Source organism: Nanorana parkeri, unplaced genomic scaffold, assembly GCF_000935625.1.
Source record: "Nanorana parkeri isolate BGI_ZX_2015 unplaced genomic scaffold, ASM93562v1 scaffold757, whole genome shotgun sequence".
Classification (NCBI taxonomy): domain Eukaryota; kingdom Metazoa; phylum Chordata; class Amphibia; order Anura; family Dicroglossidae; genus Nanorana; species Nanorana parkeri.
Genome location: NW_017307025.1, coordinates 463576 through 485519, shown reverse-complemented (window position 1 = coordinate 485519; position 21944 = coordinate 463576). Strand labels below are relative to the sequence as shown.

The window sequence follows — 21944 nt, the reverse complement described above, 5'->3', positions numbered from 1 at the left end:
TATATACACACACTTTATATATGTATGTGTACTTGTGTCACCAGCATGATCAAAACAAAGTTTTGAAAGGCTTCTGCGCACATCATTTTCACCTCCATCGCTCTGTTATTTGTGGAGTGTCTGGAAAATTGAGTACCCCTTTACATTGCTCCTAAGCAGAAAAGGAGATCCCAGAAAAAAAAAACCAAGTGCTGTTTATTCCTGGCAGTTATACACATAGGAGCTGTTTTCTTTGAGTGCCCATGTTATTAGTGTTTATACTATTTATAAGCATATGTTCTTGTTTGAGTTGTGCATACTATGCTCTTACTTGCGTCTTTGTATTACCGCAGTGCTCTAAACTGGGAACTCACTTGAATTCTTTGGTGAACCGGTACCAGCAGTTCCAGGAGGGCTCTGATGCAGCTTTAGCCTGGCTGCAGAACACAGAGTTAACTGTGGAGAAAATGCTTTCTGAACCAGTGGCATCCAATCCAGTAGCTTTGCAGGCCCAGCTAGAGAAGGCCAAGGTAAGCTTATCTTATCACAGGTGTTAAGGAAAATGAAATAAGTTGGGATTCTGCCTTGAGATTGTCTCAATCTGATGTGCTTTTGCCATTCTTCACAGAACATGCAGTGTGATCTTGCAGAGCACCAAGTACAGGTTGACAAAGTACAAAAGGCATTACGTGGTCTGCTGGATGTCCAAGAAGATCCACTTCCAGACTGCAAAAAAATTCAGGCAACAGCTGGTGAGTGCATAAAAGAAGCTTAACTTTGATCAGGAAATGTATATTAAAAGGTAGAGGCTGTCTTACAGTATTGCTACATAAAACATTTGCTTCCTTTATAGCCTCCATTGAAAGTCGGTTCCAAAGCCTCTCTAGCAAGATGTCCAATCGCACAGATTTACTGCAGAAGTCAGTAGCCCAGTCACAGAGTGTTCAAGAAGGTTTGGATAACCTTCTACACTGGTTGGAAGGAATGGAGAAGACATTAGAAAGTCAAAAACAAGCATCTATGTCATCTTCATCCATTCAGGAGGCGCTTGCACAAAATATTGTAAGTTTTCTTTTTGTTTTTCTTATACAAATATAATGAAGATTATCAGAAGTGTTTTTGTGGTATTAACGTAGTAAAAGCAGCTGCAAAACTAAGCCTGCAGAATTGACATTTAACAAAGAGCTTGTTCCTAACACATTTATCAACCTGAGTGTCCACACTTTTTCTGCATATTGCATTTTTAAAATGATCACACAAATTTGAAGCAAATAGTTGAAGCAATGGTGAGACCAGCAGGACACATAAAGGAAACTTGTGAGATTAGAAATGCTGGAGCTGTTTGACAAATTGATTTTAAAGGTACAGTCTCCAGGTCTCGTAAGCCTGATTCTGGCTTTACTACCCAGTAAAGAAATAAAGACCTTGAAGAAATATTATATAGAATATATAATATTAGAACAGGAAGAGAAGAAATATTCTATTGGGGATCCTTGTCCCAGTGACAAATGTCTAAGAAGGCATTTTCTTCACTTTAGAGAGACTTTTTCTTGCTTACTGCTGTGTCTACAGAAAAGGAAATAATGGTACATTTTCCCAAATGGGAAGGGTAAAACCCCCTGTGAGATTTCATCCTTCCCTTTTCCATCCAAAATGAAAAGTAATATTTTAGCTTTTTAAGTTTTGGATCTGCGCTTAATGGATGCTCTAAGATGTCAATTAAAAGCTGCTGCACTATAGACAAGCTAATCATTCAATTAGAGGGAAATGAATCTAACTCTGTGATAACCTAATAAAGTGTATACATCTTCTGATATTCCATCTAGAAATCCATGATCTGATTGTGAACAACTTGATAAGTGAAATCAATCAATAAGTGGAGGCCACTCTATGCATTAGATGCTAACCTCGTGCAACAACATAAGTGTCAATAGAAATGTGGGTCTAGTACTATTAATAATACCTGTCCCTCAATCCTTATATACCATAATCTCAATATATGTGTATCAATTAATAGTGATGAGTGTAAATATTGAATTGGTATTAATTAAATGCATAAAGTGAACACCTATAAAATGAGTGCAAAAAAAAACAACCTTAATAACCATCAATCGTTATACAAACACTTGTATATGAAAAATTTGAGACCTGCGTGAACCCACTGAAGTTGTTGTAATGACGAAATGCGTAGGGGCGGATCTATCATACGTCATACCAAACACGGAAGTACGACTGTTGTACTACCAAACCGGCCGGCTGAGACTTTGTTACTTTTTAAACTTATTTTAAATAAATGCTTTTTGGAAATTCTACACAATGAGGAGCCTTTTCTTTTTATGAATATGTAGATACATCACTTTCTGGATACCGACTGAAAAAGGGTACACTGAAGACACTGCAGCACTGTGAGTTATCAAACTAACGCCTGTTTGGCTGTTTGTCACAGCCAACACATTGCGGTGAGTGCACACTTTGGAGGGGGGGCGTCTGACAGTTACATGATCTCCAGCAAATCTCACTAAACCTTTCCTGGAGGTCCCACTTTATTGCACAGATTGGTGGGAGATAGGATTTGGCACAGAGACTTCTGGGTGGACTAATCACGGTGTTTACACTATGAGCACCTAAGGGTTATCCATTACTTGTGGATAGAAGACTATCCACATTTTTCATATATAAGTGTTTGTATAACGATTGATGGTTATTAAGGTTGTTTATTTTGCACTCATTTTATAGGTGTTCACTTTATGCATTTAATTAATACCAATTCAATATTTACACTCATCACTATTAATTGATACACATATATTGAGATTGTGGTATGTAAGGATTGAGGGACAGGTATTATTAATAGTACTAGACCCACATTTCTATTGACACTTATGTTGTTGCACGAGGTTAGCATCTAATGCATAGAGCGGCCTCCACTTATTGATTGATTTCACTTATCAAGTTGTTCACAATCAGATCATGGATTTCTAGATGGAATATCAGAAGATGTATACACTTTATTAGGTTATCACAGAGTTAGATGAATTTCCCTCTAATTGAATGATTAGCGCTGTATATCTGGTATAACAATGTTTTAGCTTTAGTTATATTTTAAGTATATTGCATTGTATGATGCTTAGCTATGGGTTGTCTTCTAGAAACTAAAACAGGACATTGGAAGCAGGAGGGGAAGCCTGGATGCCACTGGAGAAATGGTAGGGAAGTTTATGGAGACTGCAGACAAAGCTGCAGCGACTGCTCTTCAGAACAAGCTGTCTGATGTCACTACACGTTTTAATCAAGTCTGTGAGCAGCAAATTCAGCAAGAGACTGTTCTTAAAGAGATCCTGCCACAAGTGGAAAGATATGAACAAATTTCAGATGCACTACAAGATTTCAAAGCAACCAAATTCCAGTTATTGGCCTCAGGAAACCAGCCCGACAGAGACATTGCCCAGTTCTCAGAACAAATCCAGGTTTGTCTCATAAAGTATTGTAAATGTATCATCAAATGTTTGATATGTATATTGTATGAAACTTCCGTACAGACAATGATTAAAGTTTATTACTTATGCTAGGAATTGAATGCAGAGATAAAGCAGCAGACAGAGCAGTTGGGTACTCTGGAACAGCTGGCAAAGGAGCTGAGTACATGTCCTGTGCTGCTGGACTCATCTGAGCACTTACAGAAGGTGCAAGTGCTGAAAAAAGAATTTCATGATCTCCAGGAGGCTGCAAGCGAGAGGTAATGTTTCTAAACCAAATTGTTACCTTGGTGTGAAGGTCCCTTTTGTTTCCATTTACTCAGTCTGTTTTATGATAGGGAGCGGGAAGCCTTGTCCTGCCAAGAAGAATTGCAGAAGTTCCGAAGGTTAGTTAGCGTCATGAGAAAATGGCTGAAAGACAATGAAGAGAATGTTCCTCCAACAGAAGAATCTCTTGGATCAATGGAGATCCAGAAAAGGCTTCAACAAGTCCAGGTAAAACAAATGAAAGTCATTGATGAATTGTGACAGATCAGGTGAAATTGTTTAAAATGCAGTATGCTGCCTGACTATTAAATAATTTGTCTGTTTAGTATTACCACTATTTTGGAAATAACTAATCTTTGGTACAATTGGGACAATTTGGCAGGATACTTATTTTTCTAGTATAGTTAATAAAGTACGGTTCCCATGGTGGGACTACCACTATATCATAGATAATTAGACCATTGATTGATTCTTGATTACATTGAATGTATCCTCAAAATGTACTATTGATAAATAATTCTCCAATAGGCCCATACTCTAGTAAATCAGGCATATTGATGCTGGAAGCTTCACTGTAAGCAATAACCTTATTGGGAGGAGAGCACATGATTTTGTTTTTGTATAAAAAACTGTTAAAAAAAAAAAAAAGGAACACAGACTTGAGGGAACAGCTTGAGTTAATGGACAACAGAGCAGGTTTTTCATTTTTGTACTTATCTTTCCTTAACACTTATTCGCTTTATCAGAACTGCAGGTAACTGCATAGTTGTATTAATAACCTAATGCATTTTTACTGTGATTATGTGAAGATCTCTGGCAAACAGGAACCTTTTTAAAGAACAACTCTGAACAAACAAAATCTTAACCCTTGCAGTGGGGCTACCCACACAATATAACTCTGTATCCTCTGTATGTACAGTATAACTCTGTTATTTTAGCTACATAGTCAAAAGGAGCACTTAAGTGTTAAGATTTTATTGGCCTGGAGTTTTTCTTTAATGGTATGTTGGAATGTTGGCCAAGTGTTTTTAGTATATGTTTATAATTGATGTATAACTGATTGTAAAAGTAACTTTACTGTACAAAGATTAATCAGGAACATCGATTTGTAAAGTACTTAAGCTCAGCAGGTAATATATTGTCATTGTATACTCCATAGGACCTCTTAAAGGAGTGGCAAGTAAAAGGCCCACTTGTAGAGGAGATCACACAAAAGGGATCTGAATTGGAGAGCAGAATTATGGAGATCACTGCAGCAGAAAGCCAACTGCAGAGAGGTAAGGTTCATTGTACTATGTACGTCTTTTTCATGGCATCCTTTTTCATAAATCTTCACTGCATTTCATTTCTCTTGTTCCTGCCAACCACTTTTTCTATCTACCACCCTGCCACTCCTACCCATTGATCCCTTTCTCATATCTTCCTGCTTTTACATGTACTTCAATAATCATCCTCCTCTATAGCTCTATTTGCTGCTTCATTTCTTAAAGCTAAACTCTAGATAAACACCTACATTTACAGTTGTACTACATATATGTGAACTGATTTATCTGTTGAAGAATTTGTCATTTTGATCTGGTAGTCTTATGTTTTATCTACCCCTAACATACAGCATAACCAGATAGATGACACTCCTGTATCTGTGCATAGCTTGGCATTTTACAGTGTCGCCCCGCAACATCCAGCCTGCTCATTGGATAAGTAAATTGACAGCATCATCACATTTGTGGTTCATTGTTCTATGAGGAGGCTGGTAACACGGGGCACTGTAGAAATGAACCACGGAATAGTGGCAGCGCACTGTGGGCTGAGAATCACAAGACTTACAAATCATGTGGCAGGTTAAACAGTTTGCTTATATACATTTCAGACATGTTGAATTGTTTATTTGGTGATCTGATTAAGACTTATGTAATGCTTCTTTCCTTGTGTTCATTATTGGTCTCACAAAATTCTTAGGCTTCAGATATGCCTTCCTTTGTACACCACTCTTTTAAAAGATTATAAGCTAGGAAAATTCCTGTTTGTCAAATATCAAATCTAGAGGATGTTCTTTCATTGAATTTACTGTTGCTGATGTATAGACATTATGAATATGCTGTGTTTGTGAATTAAGCTGTGGCTGCCTGCATACATGTGCAGATCACCCATTCTATGTCAGATATCATGTTGGTGTAGATTTTGCTTTGGGGAGTTCTGTTTCTTTAAGCTGCTATTTGTGTATTTTCATGGCAAATAAACGACTTTCCTAAAACAGAACTCCAAGGAAAAAGACTGGATTTTGCTGTGTATAAAAAAAAGATACAGTACCTCTAATGATAGTTATCCAATGTCTGGATGGCTGCTACAGCATGTAAAGTAAAAATCTTAGTTTCATTCATGCCAGACATGACTTTTAGCTGCGAACTTCCGGCACTGTGGCTCCCTAACAGAGATGGGATCCTGTTGTTTCCCCTTCTTTTCCTCTATCCTTTTCTGTTAACAAAATGTCTTGTACAGTATTATGTTTACAGAATACAAAGGGGAGAATTTAATAAGGCCCCTTTTACCCGTGCAGACTTTTCAGATCTACCTTCCGTTTTTTAGGTGGATCCGAGGCGCAATGGATGTACACAGATGTGTATACATTTACATCTGATTACCCCAGACTCTATCTTGGTTCGGAAAAAAAAAAGGGAACATAGTTCTGTTTGGCAGACCTATTTGCAACGTATTGGAGGTAGTCGGATGTAAACGGACACATGTCCTCTTATATAGGACTCCCCATAGACCTGACATGGATCCGGTTAGTTCAGGTTTTTCCTCCACTGCAAGATGAAGGAAAAACTGAACGAACATGGGTGTCACAAGAGCGACATCCATTCCATAATGCTTCGATCAGCAGGGGTTCCGTGCTGATCGAAGCACGGCCCGCGTGAAAGAGGCCTAAAACTGGAGCAGCTGTGCATGCTAATCAATCAGCTTGTTGAATTAGGCTTTGACAATTAAACCAAGAAGCTGATTAGTTGTTATGCAGCCTCTCCAGATTTTGTCTACTCCTGTCTTACTAAATTCTCCTTAAGGTGTCCTATGAATGGACAAGGGGAAATCCCTTTGTTTGCCCTTCCCCCTCTCCCCTTATCCATTTAACAGAACGCCTTGTATGCTGTGAATGGATTACAAGCCCCTTTGTGAATGGACAATAGGAAAGGAAAGTGGAGGGTAAATGATAGGGTTTCACTGTATGATAGCTGCAGCACTCAGCCGCAGTGCCGGAGGTTTGGTGCTGACAGTAGTATCTGGCATGAATAAAACTAAGATTTTTACCATACAAAGCAGCCATCTGGGCCTGGGGGTAACCATTGCTATGTTATTTGTACACAGCAAATGTCTGAAAAACCTCTTTCCTGGAGTTTTGCTTTAACAATCAATTTTGTACAAAACTGATTGTTAAAGCAAAATTAGGAAAATGCAGCATAATGCCTAATGGTGTGTTCAGTTACACACACAAAAAAAAAAAAGGTTGTGCTTGCTTCTGAACTCTCCATGTATTTATGGCAAAAATAAAACTTGTGTTATGACTAAAGGTGGCCATACACTGTACAACCATCGCAAGACCTTAGTCTTGCGATGGTTGTAAAGTGATTAAAAATACGTACGATCTGCCCATCTTGGACAGCCCGCCCCCCTGAGGCGTACACCGGTCCGTTCGGCATTTGTCTCCCGAGCACCGTTCAAACCAGCCGAAAATCGTACGATTTTCGGCTGGTTTTCTAGCGTGCTCCTTAGACAAAAGACGTGCGACCGTACAGTAGAAACGGTCGCACGTCTTCGTTTCCTAAATTACTATATAATAGTAAGACATAAGGCCCAATTGACTAAAGGTGCCCATACACTGCTCGATTCTCGTACGAGAATCGAGCAGTGTATGGGCACCTTTAGTCAATTGGGCCTTATGTCTTACTATTATATAGTCATTTAGGAAAGGCTCAGATTCTGGTGACAAGGCACTAGAGGCACTGATCAGACTTTTTACTACAAAACAAAAAAGTAACCAGCTAGTGTTAATAGTCCCAGGAGTATGGTGTGGTTTGGTACATCTGTTTTTAGGTTAGCAGTCAGTACATACTATGAGAGGAATTTATCAAAACTGGAGCAGACAAAATCTGGAGCAGCTCTGCATGGCAACCAATCAGCGTCTCTCTTTTATTTTAAAATCTTAACTGAACAAACTGAAGAGAGAAGCTGATTGGTTACCATGGACAATTGCTCCAGATTCTGTCTGCTCCAGTTTTGACAAACTCCCCTCTATATATTTAATGATGTTATTTGTAGGCATCCTATGGTTTCTATTGCTTGTTTAGTTGCAGTGATGACCTAAGTTAGTAGTTATTGGCAGCGTATGATAACCTGGCAGTTCCTTGATCTTTCTGGCTTAGGACAGTTCATGGTACTGTTTTTTTTTATCTCTCATAGATCTACTGTATCAACCCATTTGATCTATGTGTAGCTGCTTTCTGTCCTGCATATATCAATTTTAAGTACATTCTCTGCTTTCCATAAGATGTTGATAATAGGATTTGAATTGAGTATAGTGCATGTTAATGGGAGTGGGATGTTGATTTGGCATTGTGCGGTGTTTGCTGTGTGTCATTTCAGTTAATTAGAACCTTCTGAGAAGTGTTCAGTGCTGAGAGGATGCCATATTAAAAAATACCAAGCTTATGCAATGTCTGTTTATGATCTTTTTCCTGCTCTGTGTCTGTAATCTTAATGTGTTTGTGATGTGCCTGCTTTGCCTTCTTGTCCTGTTCAGGTTCTGTGCTGATGGCCTCAGTGAGCACTTTAGGGAATGTTAATGGATATCATACATGCCAAGGTGAGCCAGTCTACTTGCTGCTGACTCTCAAGATTTGTTTCATTTGTGCTGCAAAAATGATTCCCCCTTCACTAATGATGTCCCTTTCTGCTAGATTTGACTGGCATCCAGTGTGATGTCTCTGAGATCAGCCAAAAGTATGATGACCTTGGATTGGTGCTAAAAAATAGAGAAGAACAATTGTCCACTATGCAGGGAAAAATACAGAAAGTTCAACAAGAAACAAATGAGATGCTGAAGTGGTTAGAGTCCAAAGAACAAGTAATAACTGCAGTCAATGTGTCTCCAAAGAAGTCCGAGATAGTTAAAGCCCAGGTTGAACAGAACAAGGTAAGATAATGTGCTTTGTGATGTGTAATTTGAGATTAGACATATGACATTTTTACTTTTCCTATCGTAGATCTACCTGGTTCTAGCAGTCCTTAAATTATGGTCACAGCTTAAGAACAATATCCCATTTTAGTTTGGAGCCCAAACAAGGAAGGTTTAGAAAAAGGGTAGCCAAACTTTGGCCCTCCAGCTGTGGTAAAACTGCAAATCCCATCATGCTTCTGATTCTGGAAGTCGTGCTTGTGGTTGTCAGAGTCTAGCAATGCCTTAACCAGTGGGTCTTGTAGTTCCAAAACAACTGGAGGGCCCAAGTTTGGATACCCCTGGTTTTCAAACCTCTTGCCAAGTTTTTATTGCCACAATGTGTCTTATTAGGAGAGGAAATTATTGGAAATTTCTCTAACGGGCACAGTCTAACAGTGGGGAAGGGTTGGAACATCTGACAACTTTTTTATTGCAGTCAATGCCTTTCTCTCCTGGTGACTGCCCCATCTCCTATGTCTTGTACAGGTATCACGGGGGCAATAAAATGTCAGTCTTCCTACTGGAAAAAAAAAAAGACAAAGTCTTCCCCATTCTTAAAAAAAAATAAAGAGTTTTGCTGGAATTGGGCTATGATATCATTATATGTCAGAGTTGCTAGTGTACATTTCAGGTTTACAAGGTTGCCTACTTTTCTTCTGTTGAATGACTTGTAAGGTGACAACATATAAAGAAATTATCAAAATGTTATGAGATAAAAGGACTTTGGGCTTGTGTTGACATCAGTTTGAGATGCTTCTTAGATCACTCAGAATACATTGACGGGTGCATCTGACCTGCAGTTGACCTGCTTCAGGGCTTGTTTCCACCAGCCCGCGCATCAACTGCAATGTCTTGTGCCCGGAACGCAAGGGATTGCATACATAAAGTCTTCTTGCGTCTCCTTGCAGACACGCCCCCCACCCGCAGTACAATCGGCCGCACAGGAACGCGTGATAATAAAATGTCCTGTCTTCCAGTGCAGTGGGATTGCAAAAAATAATTTTTTGGGGGGGGGGGGGTTTGTCTGCATTGCCATTGACTTCAATGGCACTACCACGCCCCAAAACGCAAGGAGACCTTTATGTATGCGGTCCCTTGCGTTCCTGGCACGGGACATTGCGGTAGACGTGTGGGCTGGTGGAAACAAGCCCTCTAGCAGGTTTTACATTCCCATAGACTTCTATAGAAATTGAAAACCCATTTGAAAAGAACAAAAGCCAGGCCAACACAGACCCTAAGGCACATAGCTTTCAGTTTTTGGTCTAGGCTAGAAAGAGTAATTTCTGACATAACTTATCGAATGATTAGCTTATCAGAAAAACTACAGGATTATTTTATTGTCATTGCTGAGAGGGCTCACAACATGCAGTAAACTGGCTGAGTTCTCTTCATCAGAGACATAACACAAGTAATGTCTTCATACGTTTTAATTGCCTGCACAAACTAATATTGTACTGTTAAAATTCCAGTATTTCATGGACATTTTATAAATAGGTCATTTGTACACAGCTGTGCATGAGATGAAACCTTCACCAATAAAAGAGTACTTCCTCATTTCCTCATGCAGTAGGTCAGTAATTAGACAAATAAACATGCTTTCACATTGTCTGATGGTGTAAGGATTAACGTTTCCATGTCATAAAATGTGTACAGTGGTCCAGACCATTTTGAATGCATGCCTGCAGTTATCTAGGCACTGAAGAGTGTTGAAAGCACCTGATTGTAAGCAAGGTTCTGCTATAGTGTCAGAGCTTTAAATAGAAGGTGTCAGAAACTGTGATTTCCCTTCCTGTCTGTTCAGCAATAGCAGCATTAACTTAAAAAAATATACTGTATATAAAAGCTGTTTTTAGGTTTAGTTTTCTCCAGTACTGTGATCTGAGCTCCTATTTGACAGATTTGCTGTAAAACCTCCGGACAAACATAAAATATGTATCATTTAGTCTTTACCATGTTTTTGTGTTTACTATGTTTTATATTTTTTATTTCTGCATTAAATTATCATCTCAAAGTGACTATGAATATGCATAAAGTATGCTTTAGGCTAAGTGTTCAGTACATTTTTTTTGTGCTTCTGTCTGACAAAGAGTGAAATAAATGTTCCCCTCTAATGACAAAACATTGTATAAAAGTCTTCTTTGGATTGTTACATTGTGCTTTGTGAGCAAATATTTGTGGTCATGGTCTGCTTGTTAATACGCATGAGCACTGATTCTAGCTACTTTCTTGAAGAAATCGAGAACATACAAAAAACCTTCTTATTATTTTTCAAGGGAGTACAAAACTGTTAGAACATATTTTATATGCTTTCAACCAAATATTCTGTTTCACACTAACCTAATAAGTGGAAAAAAAGTCTTCTGCTCGCGACTATTTAGTCAGATATTTTTTTTTTTACATTTTGGATAATGTAGGGAAGGATTAAAACATGTGGAGTGCCGCTTACAGATGCGGCCGCTGTCACCCGATCATTATCTTGAATGGGTGACAGCAGCCGCATCTAAACAGAATATTTGGGATTCCTGCCGCAGGAATCGCAAGTCGCACATTCTCACATAGTGTGGTTGTAGCCTAAGAGTCAAGGGGAGAAAGATTTTATTGGCAATACATTGTTTAGACAATGTGGGTGATCACACCCAGATGGCAGCGAGCACTAGTTGGGAAGTAATGTGTTTGGCTCCCACCTTCTTAACTGTGACCATAGCGAGTGTAAAGTACATGCATACTTTTATACTCATTTGTGTACACATTTTCACTTGCTTCTGTGGTCATGCATGCTTTTTCTATTGCTGATGCTTGTGCACATGTGGAAATGGGAAGGAATGCATAGGTACTCGCTTAATTCTGCCGTCTGGTTAAAGTGAAACAGTCACCCAGGGGTGTTTTGTTGTAACCTGAACAGCGCTCCTGTAATTTATTTTGATTACTTGTATTTTCTTGTCAGCACAGAGGTGTCAGGCTCTGCAGTGCTGGTAGCAGATGCTCCTAAAACTTTCATATCACAAATATGCCATCAGGATTGCATGGAAGGGAGTGAAAGGTTTTTGTCATTTACATTTTTACACTCCTCTTTAATGCAAACAGTGGGTTGCCTCTTGGGTTCTTAGACTGCCAGATTCTAGGGGAGAAGAGATTGCAGGGACCAATCTAGCAGCACGGTGGGACCAAGGATCAGGTGCGTGCATCTGCTTTATTTGAGCGTTCTAGACAAGACAAGCACTTAACCCTTTCTTTGTGGCAGTAGCCCCACTGCAAGGGAATGCTTTTTACATTCCTGGAGTTCTTCTTTAAACACTTAAAGGGGTTCTAATCCCTCTCTACTCTACCCAAAACTAAAAATGTAGGCTATACAGTTCTATCCAAAGACCAGTATAATCAGTTGCATTATTATTCGATAGTGGAAAGTATTTGATAGTGATGTAAGTATAAAAAATATTTAACATGGTGACGTTTGTTAACATATAATGGCTACATTACCTTTTATACGACTTGTGGCTGATATTGTAGTATGTGGGTCAATGTTTTTGTCATACCAGGGAGAAACTAAAATTTCTTATATTCGTTATAACAGCCTGATTTCCCATTCAAAGTTTTGTTTTAATTCAAAGTGGTTTTAATGTTCGAATGAAGACATTCCGGTGAATATGAAACCATTTATACAGCCAAGTACTCTGATGTTTTATCACCTCTGGAGAAAAGTTGTAATTGGCAGCATTTTTAGTGATTATACAGTGTAACTTTGCTGGTTTGCCGCCAGCTGGCTGACAGGGTTTTAATGTTTTTTTCAGGAGTTCATGTCTGAACTCGAGCAGAGTTCTGGAAAAGTGGAAAAGCTAAAGGCTGAGCTGAAAGATTTGCTGGAGAAGCATCCGAACTCTCCCGAGGCTGAGAACTGGAGGCAGATGCTGGAAAATCTTAGTAAGTATGGCTTTGATGATGGAAATATGGAAAGCCTATATCTAGGTGTTTTTATTAGTCCAAACACCTTTCCTGCGCAGAAACCACTTCATGGAGGTATAGTAGAAGCAGAGTTCGCTAACCTGAAATAACAGATGTTGTGAAGATCTGAAGTGTGGATAATCCATAGAATTTTGGGCCAGTAACATTAAGATTTGCTTGAGTCATTTTTCTATATTATAACCGAAGCTGGCTGCATGAAACTGAAGCTCTCGTTTCATTCAGGGTGTCTGCCTTCCATACTAGAATTAATTTGCCCTGGTCTGGTCTCCTGAACAGACTGCCAGCACAGGCTACAGACATCAGAGATTTCAAATTGAACAGTTCAACCACTTGCCGTCCGCCCGTAGTAAAAAAACGGACGGACGGCACTGCAGCATTTGCGGGTTTGCATGACGGAATAAATGTCAGTCAAAGTACCGCAGCGCTGAATACTGAAAAATGGCCTGGATGGGAAGGGGGTTTAACACCGCGGATGTCAACTGGTTAAAGAAGATTCAGGCTGCTTAGAGTGATATATTTATTTATTTATTTTTCCTTTTGCAAAGAGGAAAAATTCCACAGATTAGTCTCGTGCCATACAGTTTTTCAATACATTTAAATTTTTTTTAATCTCTTATAAAATAACAAATTTCTAAGATCATTTAGACATTGTACCCAAAAATGAATGGTCTAAAAAAGAAAAATAGATAAACTTGATTCAATATGTACATATTGTTGTATATGTTATAGTGAAAAATAAATTGTACGTTTCTTTGGGAATTTGTAATTGAGTTCTCAGTAGATAACTATAATGGGAGCTTTTAGAGTCTGGAGAGCCACACTCCAATGTCATTATCATCATCTTTATGCTGCTGCTTAGAGTAATGTTATGTCATTAATAGGCCCTGCAGCTGAACAGCTCTGAATTGTACTCCGGACCTCTTACCTTCATGCAAATAATGTAATGCTTTTCTTTGTTGCACTCCTATAGGTAGAGTTCATAGAATGATAATAAGGGACTATGCAGTATATCTCCCTACTTGCACATTTCCCAATCTTTTATTCCTTTACAAACACTGCAAGTACAGAAAAATACCTGTTAATGTGACAGAAGCCTAGCGTGCTCTTAACTTCCTGTAGCGGGCTAACAAGGCTATCATGTGGAAAAGTATAAGTATATATTTTTGGCAATTTATATTTGAAAATAAGAGTTCTGTATTGCTCTCCTTATCCAGACAGCCAGTGGGACAGAGCTAACCAAATAACCTCAGAACGCCAGCAGAAGCTGGAAGAATCTGCCAACCAGCTGGCTTTGTTCCAAACCGCTAGCTTGCAGCTACGTCCATGGCTGACAGAGAAGGAGCTGATGATGAGTGTCCTGGGACCTCTCTCCATTGATCCCAACATGCTGAATGCACAGAAGCAGCAGGTTCAGGTGAGAGAAATGTCTAGTATTCAACTGGATGGTGATAGTGTATAGCATAGAACAGGGGTAGCCAAACTCTAGCCCTCCAGCTGTGGTGAAACTACAGATGCCATGATGCATCTTTCTCCGGGAGTCATGTCTGTGGCTGTGAGAATCTTGCAATGCCTCATGGGATTTGTAGTTCTACCACAGCTGGAGGGCCGGAGTTTGGCTACCCCTGGCATAGAGCATCGTCATAGCACCTAAACACTGCGTTTTTAAAGAGACTTCTTCAGCAAGCAAGCAAAGTACTTGTTTTGTTTTACTAATTGAGCCTTATTGAGTAAAGAGTACTGAGTTGTAAGTGCTAATTCTAAAGTGCTGTAGTCTAGTATAACCAATCTCAATGCATCTTGCACTAGCCTGACTTCGGTAGAGTGATGTATTTTTATGGTAAATGTATGCATTCATTTGATACCTGTGACCTTTTTAGACATCACATTACTCTTCTTGCCAACACTTTTACCTTCTTTTTTCCACAAAACACCATCCAGGGACAGTGTCTACATCCTGCACTGACATGTTTTCTCAACATTAAAGCAGTCATACAAATCCTAGTACCTGCACATTGGCCTTTATGTTGAGAATTGTGTCTTCATGTGCCTCAATATATTTTCATGTTGTTTCTTTTACCCGACATTCTATGACTTGCCAGAGTGTATATTACTAATGTTCAATAGGGGATGGATATTTAAAGATTGCTTCCTCCTGCCTGCAGTAGGCTCAGATGACATTCTACCATCCTGTTTATTTTAGGCATGCCTAGGCATTTCAACGTAATGTAGCGCTGCCTGCTACTACGTGCCTATAAACCATAACACTTTCATAAACTGGTAAAGGCTGGGGGGTGTATACAGGCCTCACTTTGGCTAATGTTCAGCCATTCATAACATGCCCACCTTCCTCAGTACAAGTACATATTTCTTGTCCATCACAGGGTGCGTAAATTGAAGAGCATCTAGCCCAGGGGTAGGCAGCCTCTGGAATTCCAGCTGTGGTAAAACGACAAAGCCCATCATGCCTCTGATCCCATGCCTGTGACTGTCAGAGTCTTGCAATGCCTTATAGGAGGTTTCTGAGGTTGCCTACCTCTCATCTAGGCCATAGTGATTCTGGAAGATGCACAAAACGTAGCTTCACCATCCCTTGTGGTCCTTAAAAGCAATGGAGCATGTCCCGGGACTAGGCTTGCAAAGTCCATATAAGTACTAATGGCTATGGTCACCTGGCTGCAGTATCTGGAGAAAATGGGTTGTTATCGGAGGAATGATGTGCTCAATTTTGTGCAACTAGGCTGCACGTTCACTCTACACCTTCTATTGCAGACTTTATGGGCCATTATCTATGCAGGCCTAAAGTGACCTAAACCTGGTCTCCGGAGCCCAGAGTCCAGCTTTAAGAATTAGCCCTTGTTATAGTCTGTTATGTATAAGTGATTTTTTTCCAGCGAGCTGGAACTTTGTAACCTATGCTTTCTGAAGCTCATTATCATTCAGTCATTTACGCAGTTGTGAAAATGTTTTGTCTATAAACAGTGTATTTGTAATTAATCAGTTTGTTTCTTGTGTGTGCAGCATGTCATTTTGGGGAATGATTTTTTTTTTCATCCAATCTTGATCTCTATGACAGAAATCAGGATATTGCTTGACATGCGCAAACTAGTGAATGTGCATATTAAATAAAGACTAATTGGGCCTCCTCTTCACTTGTGAATGACACAACTCAAGTATTAGTTAATATAGTAGAACATTTCACAAGTGGGTAAATGGGTGAAGGATGATGAGCATCTGGAAGGGGCATTATGAATTTATGTAAGAATAAACTTGACTGTTTCACTGAAAGTATAGATATATTTGTACAAAGGCCCACATTAAACAGTGCAGTTATTACATGCCCATATGAAACAGTACAGTTTTCATAAAAGGGGAATCCGCTTCACTGTTTATGTCTAGATTAATGTCCTATCACAATAATAGGTTCCAGAAGAGATGTGTTTTGATGTTGCTAGAGAGTAGGACAATGTCTGGCTGGTTATCTTGGCATATAATAAAATATGTATACATTCTCGGTAGCTATCATTAATACCATTCTACCACTGTATGTAATTGGTAAATGACAGTAAGGAATAAACATGGCGGACACGTAAAATCCCTCCAAGCTGAGCTGTTTATTATCTGGTTTGTTGATAGAATGGTTATAAGCAGACAGCCGTTATCCTCTTGTGAATGCGGACTTGTGATTTATGGATTCTGCTCTGTTGTTTCTTGACTTTGTGTATTCTGATCTGTCAGTTTATACAAACAGTGCGTTGTTATTTCTGTTACAGTTTATGTTAAAGGAATTTGAAGCGCGCAAAGCTCAGTATGAAGAACTAAAGCAAGCGGCCTATGGTATCCTAACAGGACCTGGTGATGAGTCTCCATCTACCAGCCAGGTGGAGGAAGACTTCAATGAAATCAATCAGAAGTGGACAGAACTTACCAACCGCCTAAATTCTAGAGCTGAACACATTGACCAAGCTGTTGTAAAGAGCACTCAGTATCAAGAGGTTCTGCAAGGCCTAACAGACAAAATCAAGCTGGCAGGCAAGAAACTGAGTGCACAGCCAGCAGTCAGCAATCAACCCGATGCTGTAAAGCAGCAGTTGCAGGAAACTAGTGGGTTTCGCTCAGATCTGGAGAACCTCGCTCAGGAAGTTGCAGAAGCACAGATTCTATGCAATGGGTTATCTGCACTTGTGGCAGAACCATACCTCAAAGATGAACTTCAAAAACGACTTGACACTGTGGCACTCCCACTTAAAGGAATGGAAGATTTGGCAGGTAAATCATAATTCAGTGTTTATTTATTTTGAATTTGAATTACTGTAGGTAACAATATCATGTCTTTAAAAAGGGTAGGGGGAAATACATAAAAGGATTGCTTGTGAGGAGATTTACCCTAAGTCTTATGTTTTGCAGCAGATCGTGTGAATAGGTTGCAGACAGCACTTGCCAGTTCCCAGCAATTTCAGCAGATGTTTGATGAACTGAGAAATTGGCTAGATGAAAAATTAATGCAACAGGCCAAGAGCCCGCCAGTATCATCCAAACTGGAGAAGTTACAACAAATTCTTCAAGACCAGGATGAATTCCAAAAGAGTCTGAACCAGAACAGCGGGTCTTATGAAATGATTGTTGCTGAAGGTGAGTCTCTGCTCCTATCATCACAGCCTGGGAATGAGAAAACTGCCCTACAGAATCAACTAGCAAATCTGAAAGCAAACTGGGAAGAGCTAGGAAAGAAGACGACAGAAAGACACAACAAACTGAAGGACTGTTTACAGAAAGCTCAGAAATTTGGTAGACATGTGGAAGATTTGGTCCCTTGGCTAGAAGACTGTGATACCCAAATGAAAGGAATGGAAGTCACTCTTGACCCTGTCCAACTTGAGGCCCAGCTTCTTAGAGCAAAGGTTCTTGAAAGTGAAATAGACAAGAAACGTTCATTGGTGGAGATGATGAATAGCACGGCTGATCTTCTGATCGAAGCGACTGAGGTCGATGACCAAGAAATCTTAGAGGAGAGAGCCAAGCTCAATCAAAAGATGGACAGTATTACAGAACAGCTGCATATCAAGGCTGAGTCCATTGAAGAAATGTCCTTGAGACTTAAGGAACTAAATGATGGTTTTAAAAATATTGATAAGAAACTCGAAGGAGCAAAACACCACCTGGAGATTTATGCCGCTCTCGGTGCTCAAGCATGCAGCAGTAAAAATTTGGAGAACATGAAATCTCAGCAGGACATGCTGCAGAATTTAGATACACAAGTTCAATACTTAAAAAATCTAATCCAAGGTTTGACAGAAGATGCCCCAAAAGGCTCTGATATCTCTCGTCTTTTACATCAAGCAGAAGATGTGCAGCATAATTTTGAGACTGTAAAACAAGAGGTTAATGAATGCTGTTGCAGTATGGAGCAGAAGCTCCAAGGAATAGGCCAGTTTAATTCCCATGTTAGAGACATTTTCTCTAATCTAGCAGACTTGGACGATGAACTTGACAACATGGGCCCAGTGGGGCGGGATGTAGACAGCCTGAAGTCTCAAGCTGAAGTTGTCCAACAGTTTCTAGAATTGCTCCAGAGCTTAAAATCAGATATCGAATGTTCTGAAAAGAAATGCAGAGATATGTTGGAGAATGAAGGAGGTCCTGACCTCATTGGATTAATGCGGGAGCTTGGGACATTAAATAAGCAATGTGCTAAGCTGACTGAACGTGGCAAGAATAGACATGAACAGTTAGAAGCTACACTGGGCAGAGTGGAGGACTTCAACATGAAACTGAAGGAGCTGATTTATCAGATCATGGCAGCAGAGGGCAGCAGTGCTTTGCAGGAGGTCGTCGGAAGTGAAGTTGAAGCTATCAAGCAGCAGTTAGAAGATTTTAAGGTACTCATTTTGAGTTATAAGACTTTCTGAGAAATGTTGTATTTCTTTTAAATTATTTTCAGGCTATTACAGCAGCTTAGTTGCTTAAAGTCAAAAACATGCCACAAAACAAAAACTTGGAAAAACCGATTTGAGCATAAAATATTAATTATAGTCAGAGGTATATACAGCTGCAGATCTTAACTTTCCCAGTAAAAGACAAGTTTGGTTATATTTTCCTGACCTCACCTGGTGGATGACCACATTGGCCAACAGGGAAGCTCATTAGATAGGAGGGGATGGAGCCAAGCTTGACTTTTACAGGAAAGTCAAGATTTGCATACCATTTCAGCTGTCTATCTTTGGAGCTGCTGATCATTTTGACTGTGTTGGCAAAGGTAATCCCTGCCTTATGCGTTTCTTTTTATCAAATGCTTAATTTACATAGACGTTAGAACTATGCTGATTTTGCACATTGAACCTTTTTCTACTCCCTCTGCTTTTCAGTCATTGAAATAATGGTAGTGATGTCACTACTTGATATAATTGTAATGGCGTTCATGTAATTTAAAGTGAGAGACTAGCAACCTAGTAGTGTCTAGCTAGGATTGTGTAATAGGAAATGAAGGCAAATATTTGGTTGCAACAGCTAGAACCTTTTACCCGTTCTTGATCACGTACAGTATAATCTCACATTTTAGTATATATTAATTCATGCTGTTATAAATTGGCTTGATTTGTATATTACCAATTTGTAGCACAGTTTGCATGTAGGAAAATGAACTTTGAAAGCTTTCTATGATTTTGTTGCGTTGTTTCCCTGCACATGTTATTAGATATAATGTAGTGTGTATATGGCATGGTAGGCATAACCATGAGCATGCTCATGTTTATATAGAAGTATACAGGTGAAACTTGAATAATTAGAATATCGTGCAAAAGTAATTGCAGTAAGTGCTGCAAAAGGGGCCCAAACCAAGTACTGAGTACATATGCATGCTTATACTTTTCAGAGGTCCGATATTGTTCTATGTACAATCCTTGTTTTATTGATTGCATGTAATAATCTACTTTTTTGAGGTTGTGGATTTGGGGTTCTTGGGGTTTTCATGAGCTGTAAGCCATAATCATCACAATTATGACAAATCACGGCTTGAACTATCTTGCTTTGCATGTAATGAGTCTATCTCATATACTAGTTTCACCTTTTAAGTTGCATTAGTGAAATAAATGAACTTTGCACGATATTCTAATTATTCGAGTTTCACCTGTGTGTATATGCAGAAGGTAAAGTTCAGCTTTTTTTTTTTTTATTACCGAATATTGTAAGATTGTTTTTGTCCACACTGAAGAGATTTCCTCTCACTTCCTGTCCTATTGTAAAGAAGAGTGGGGGTAGAGTGTCACTGGTACAAGAAGTCAGGGGAAATCTTCCCAGCATGGGAACATCAATAACAGCCTGACAGGGGAGCAATCCGTCTGTGCTCCATCCCAAAATGTAAAAAAAGAGATGCGGTTTAATATTTTTGTCAGGTAAATAGAAATATTGCATATTCATTGTATTGTATTTTCCTAAAATTTTGTCTGCTCCTTTTCATGCTTTCCTCTGTTTAAAAAAAAAAACTGCATTGTTTCAGCTATATAGCTTAAGCTGAAATGTAAAGTTACAAGTAACGGATTCAGAGAAGTGACACATTCCGTTTTAGACAACTGTGTCTGTGATTTCAGTCAAAGGAAACAAGCCTCAAAGCAGGCAGCTTCTGTTGTCAGACCATATCCTGGAGGACTATGGCCAGCAGGAATATGTTTGGTTTCCTATTAGCTTCCTATCAAAGCTGGTTTGAAATCACAGCCACATATAACCTCCTTTTTCTCTGAATCCTAATCAATTATACTAACACAGTATTGTCGACATTAATCCTGATTTAAAAAGGTCCTGTTGGGGCGTGGCCGGGATGTGAGACTGAGCAGACGTGTCTCACTGCAGCTCCCGACATCCGTGCTACATCCTGACCCTTAGCTAGCTGACAAACCGGCCGAAATACTCACCCAGTACTGTAGGGTGATCCGGTGACTCCAGCCTTCTCCTTGATGCGGACCAGGAGACGATCGACCCGGTCCCGAGCGAGCGGTGGCACTCCAGGCCGGCCTGCTGACACGTGCGCCGGCGCCATCTTGGCTGCACGAGCTGCTTCTCTCACCTCTGCAGGCACACAGACGGCGGTGTGGGACGACATGGAGACGGATTCTGTTGAGCACATTATTTACCTTCTATTTTTGATGCAGGTTTATATTCATGTAGGAGCTTCTAAAATGTAATGAAACTTTTCAGCTAACCAGGCTCTCTTAACTTATATCATACTCAGGCTTGAGTATTTGCAAGAACATCTGAAGTCAATGGAAGCCTTTTTGTTAATCAGATTACAGCACCTTTGGACGCATATACGTCAATGGAAGCGCCTGAAAATGTGCGTGTTTTTACGCGTTTGTGCACACGTTTGCTCATTCACCGCAATGCATTTCAATCTGCTTAACAAAATGCGTGTCTAACTCACATAAAAATGTGCAAAACCGCGCTAAATATGCGCTAAACCGCTGACACCTAGGTGTGAACGGAGATTAAAATGCATGGCCAGATAGCAATTACAAAGAAGCACACCACAAATCCTGATGAAGCAGATCAATTGATCTGAGAAACACGTAGAGTGTGCACCCCTACAACCCATCTTCTATTTCAATGTAAAATACTTGGTTTGAAATTGAAAAATATATTAAGTACTTAGTTCTATATATATATATGAGATATTTTTGTAGTAATTGCTACTGGTTTCATTTCCTTAAAGCAGAATTCTGGTCACAAATTGTATTAACCCTTTAAGTGCGGGGGGTAGCCCTGCTGGTTCTTGTCTAGGTTCAAAAAAAAGTTATACTCACCCAATGCTCCAAGCCAGCCATCTCTTAGACTGGTCCTTTTTACCTGTCTGCCCCTCTGCTGCAATTGTCTAAGATCCCTGAGTGGTCATGTTCTGTACACAGTGTGTAGGATGTGAGGATGCCAAGGACATACCATTGCTACAGCATAGGCAGGAGGGGGGCTGGAGGGAACACTGTGACAGCCAGCCGGATCTGAGGATCGGGTATGTGTATTTTTATTTTTGACCCTAGACAAAAACGAGCACTTAACCCTTGCGGGGG

At 39.7% G+C, this 21944-nt stretch overlaps 1 protein-coding gene across 1 annotated transcript in view; it reads left to right on the top strand.

The window, feature by feature from the left end:
• MACF1 (microtubule-actin crosslinking factor 1) overlaps nt 1-21944 on the top strand; it is a 232876-nt gene that overhangs the window by 135772 nt on the left and 75160 nt on the right. The window contains 13 exon segments of the mRNA XM_018564515.1: nt 333-509; nt 608-731; nt 833-1041; nt 3129-3446; nt 3549-3715; nt 3794-3950; nt 4882-4999; nt 8518-8580; nt 8675-8910; nt 12723-12852; nt 14109-14308; nt 16665-17160; nt 17299-18770. Coding sequence (XP_018420017.1) covers nt 333-509; nt 608-731; nt 833-1041; nt 3129-3446; nt 3549-3715; nt 3794-3950; nt 4882-4999; nt 8518-8580; nt 8675-8910; nt 12723-12852; nt 14109-14308; nt 16665-17160; nt 17299-18770 — 3867 coding nt within the window.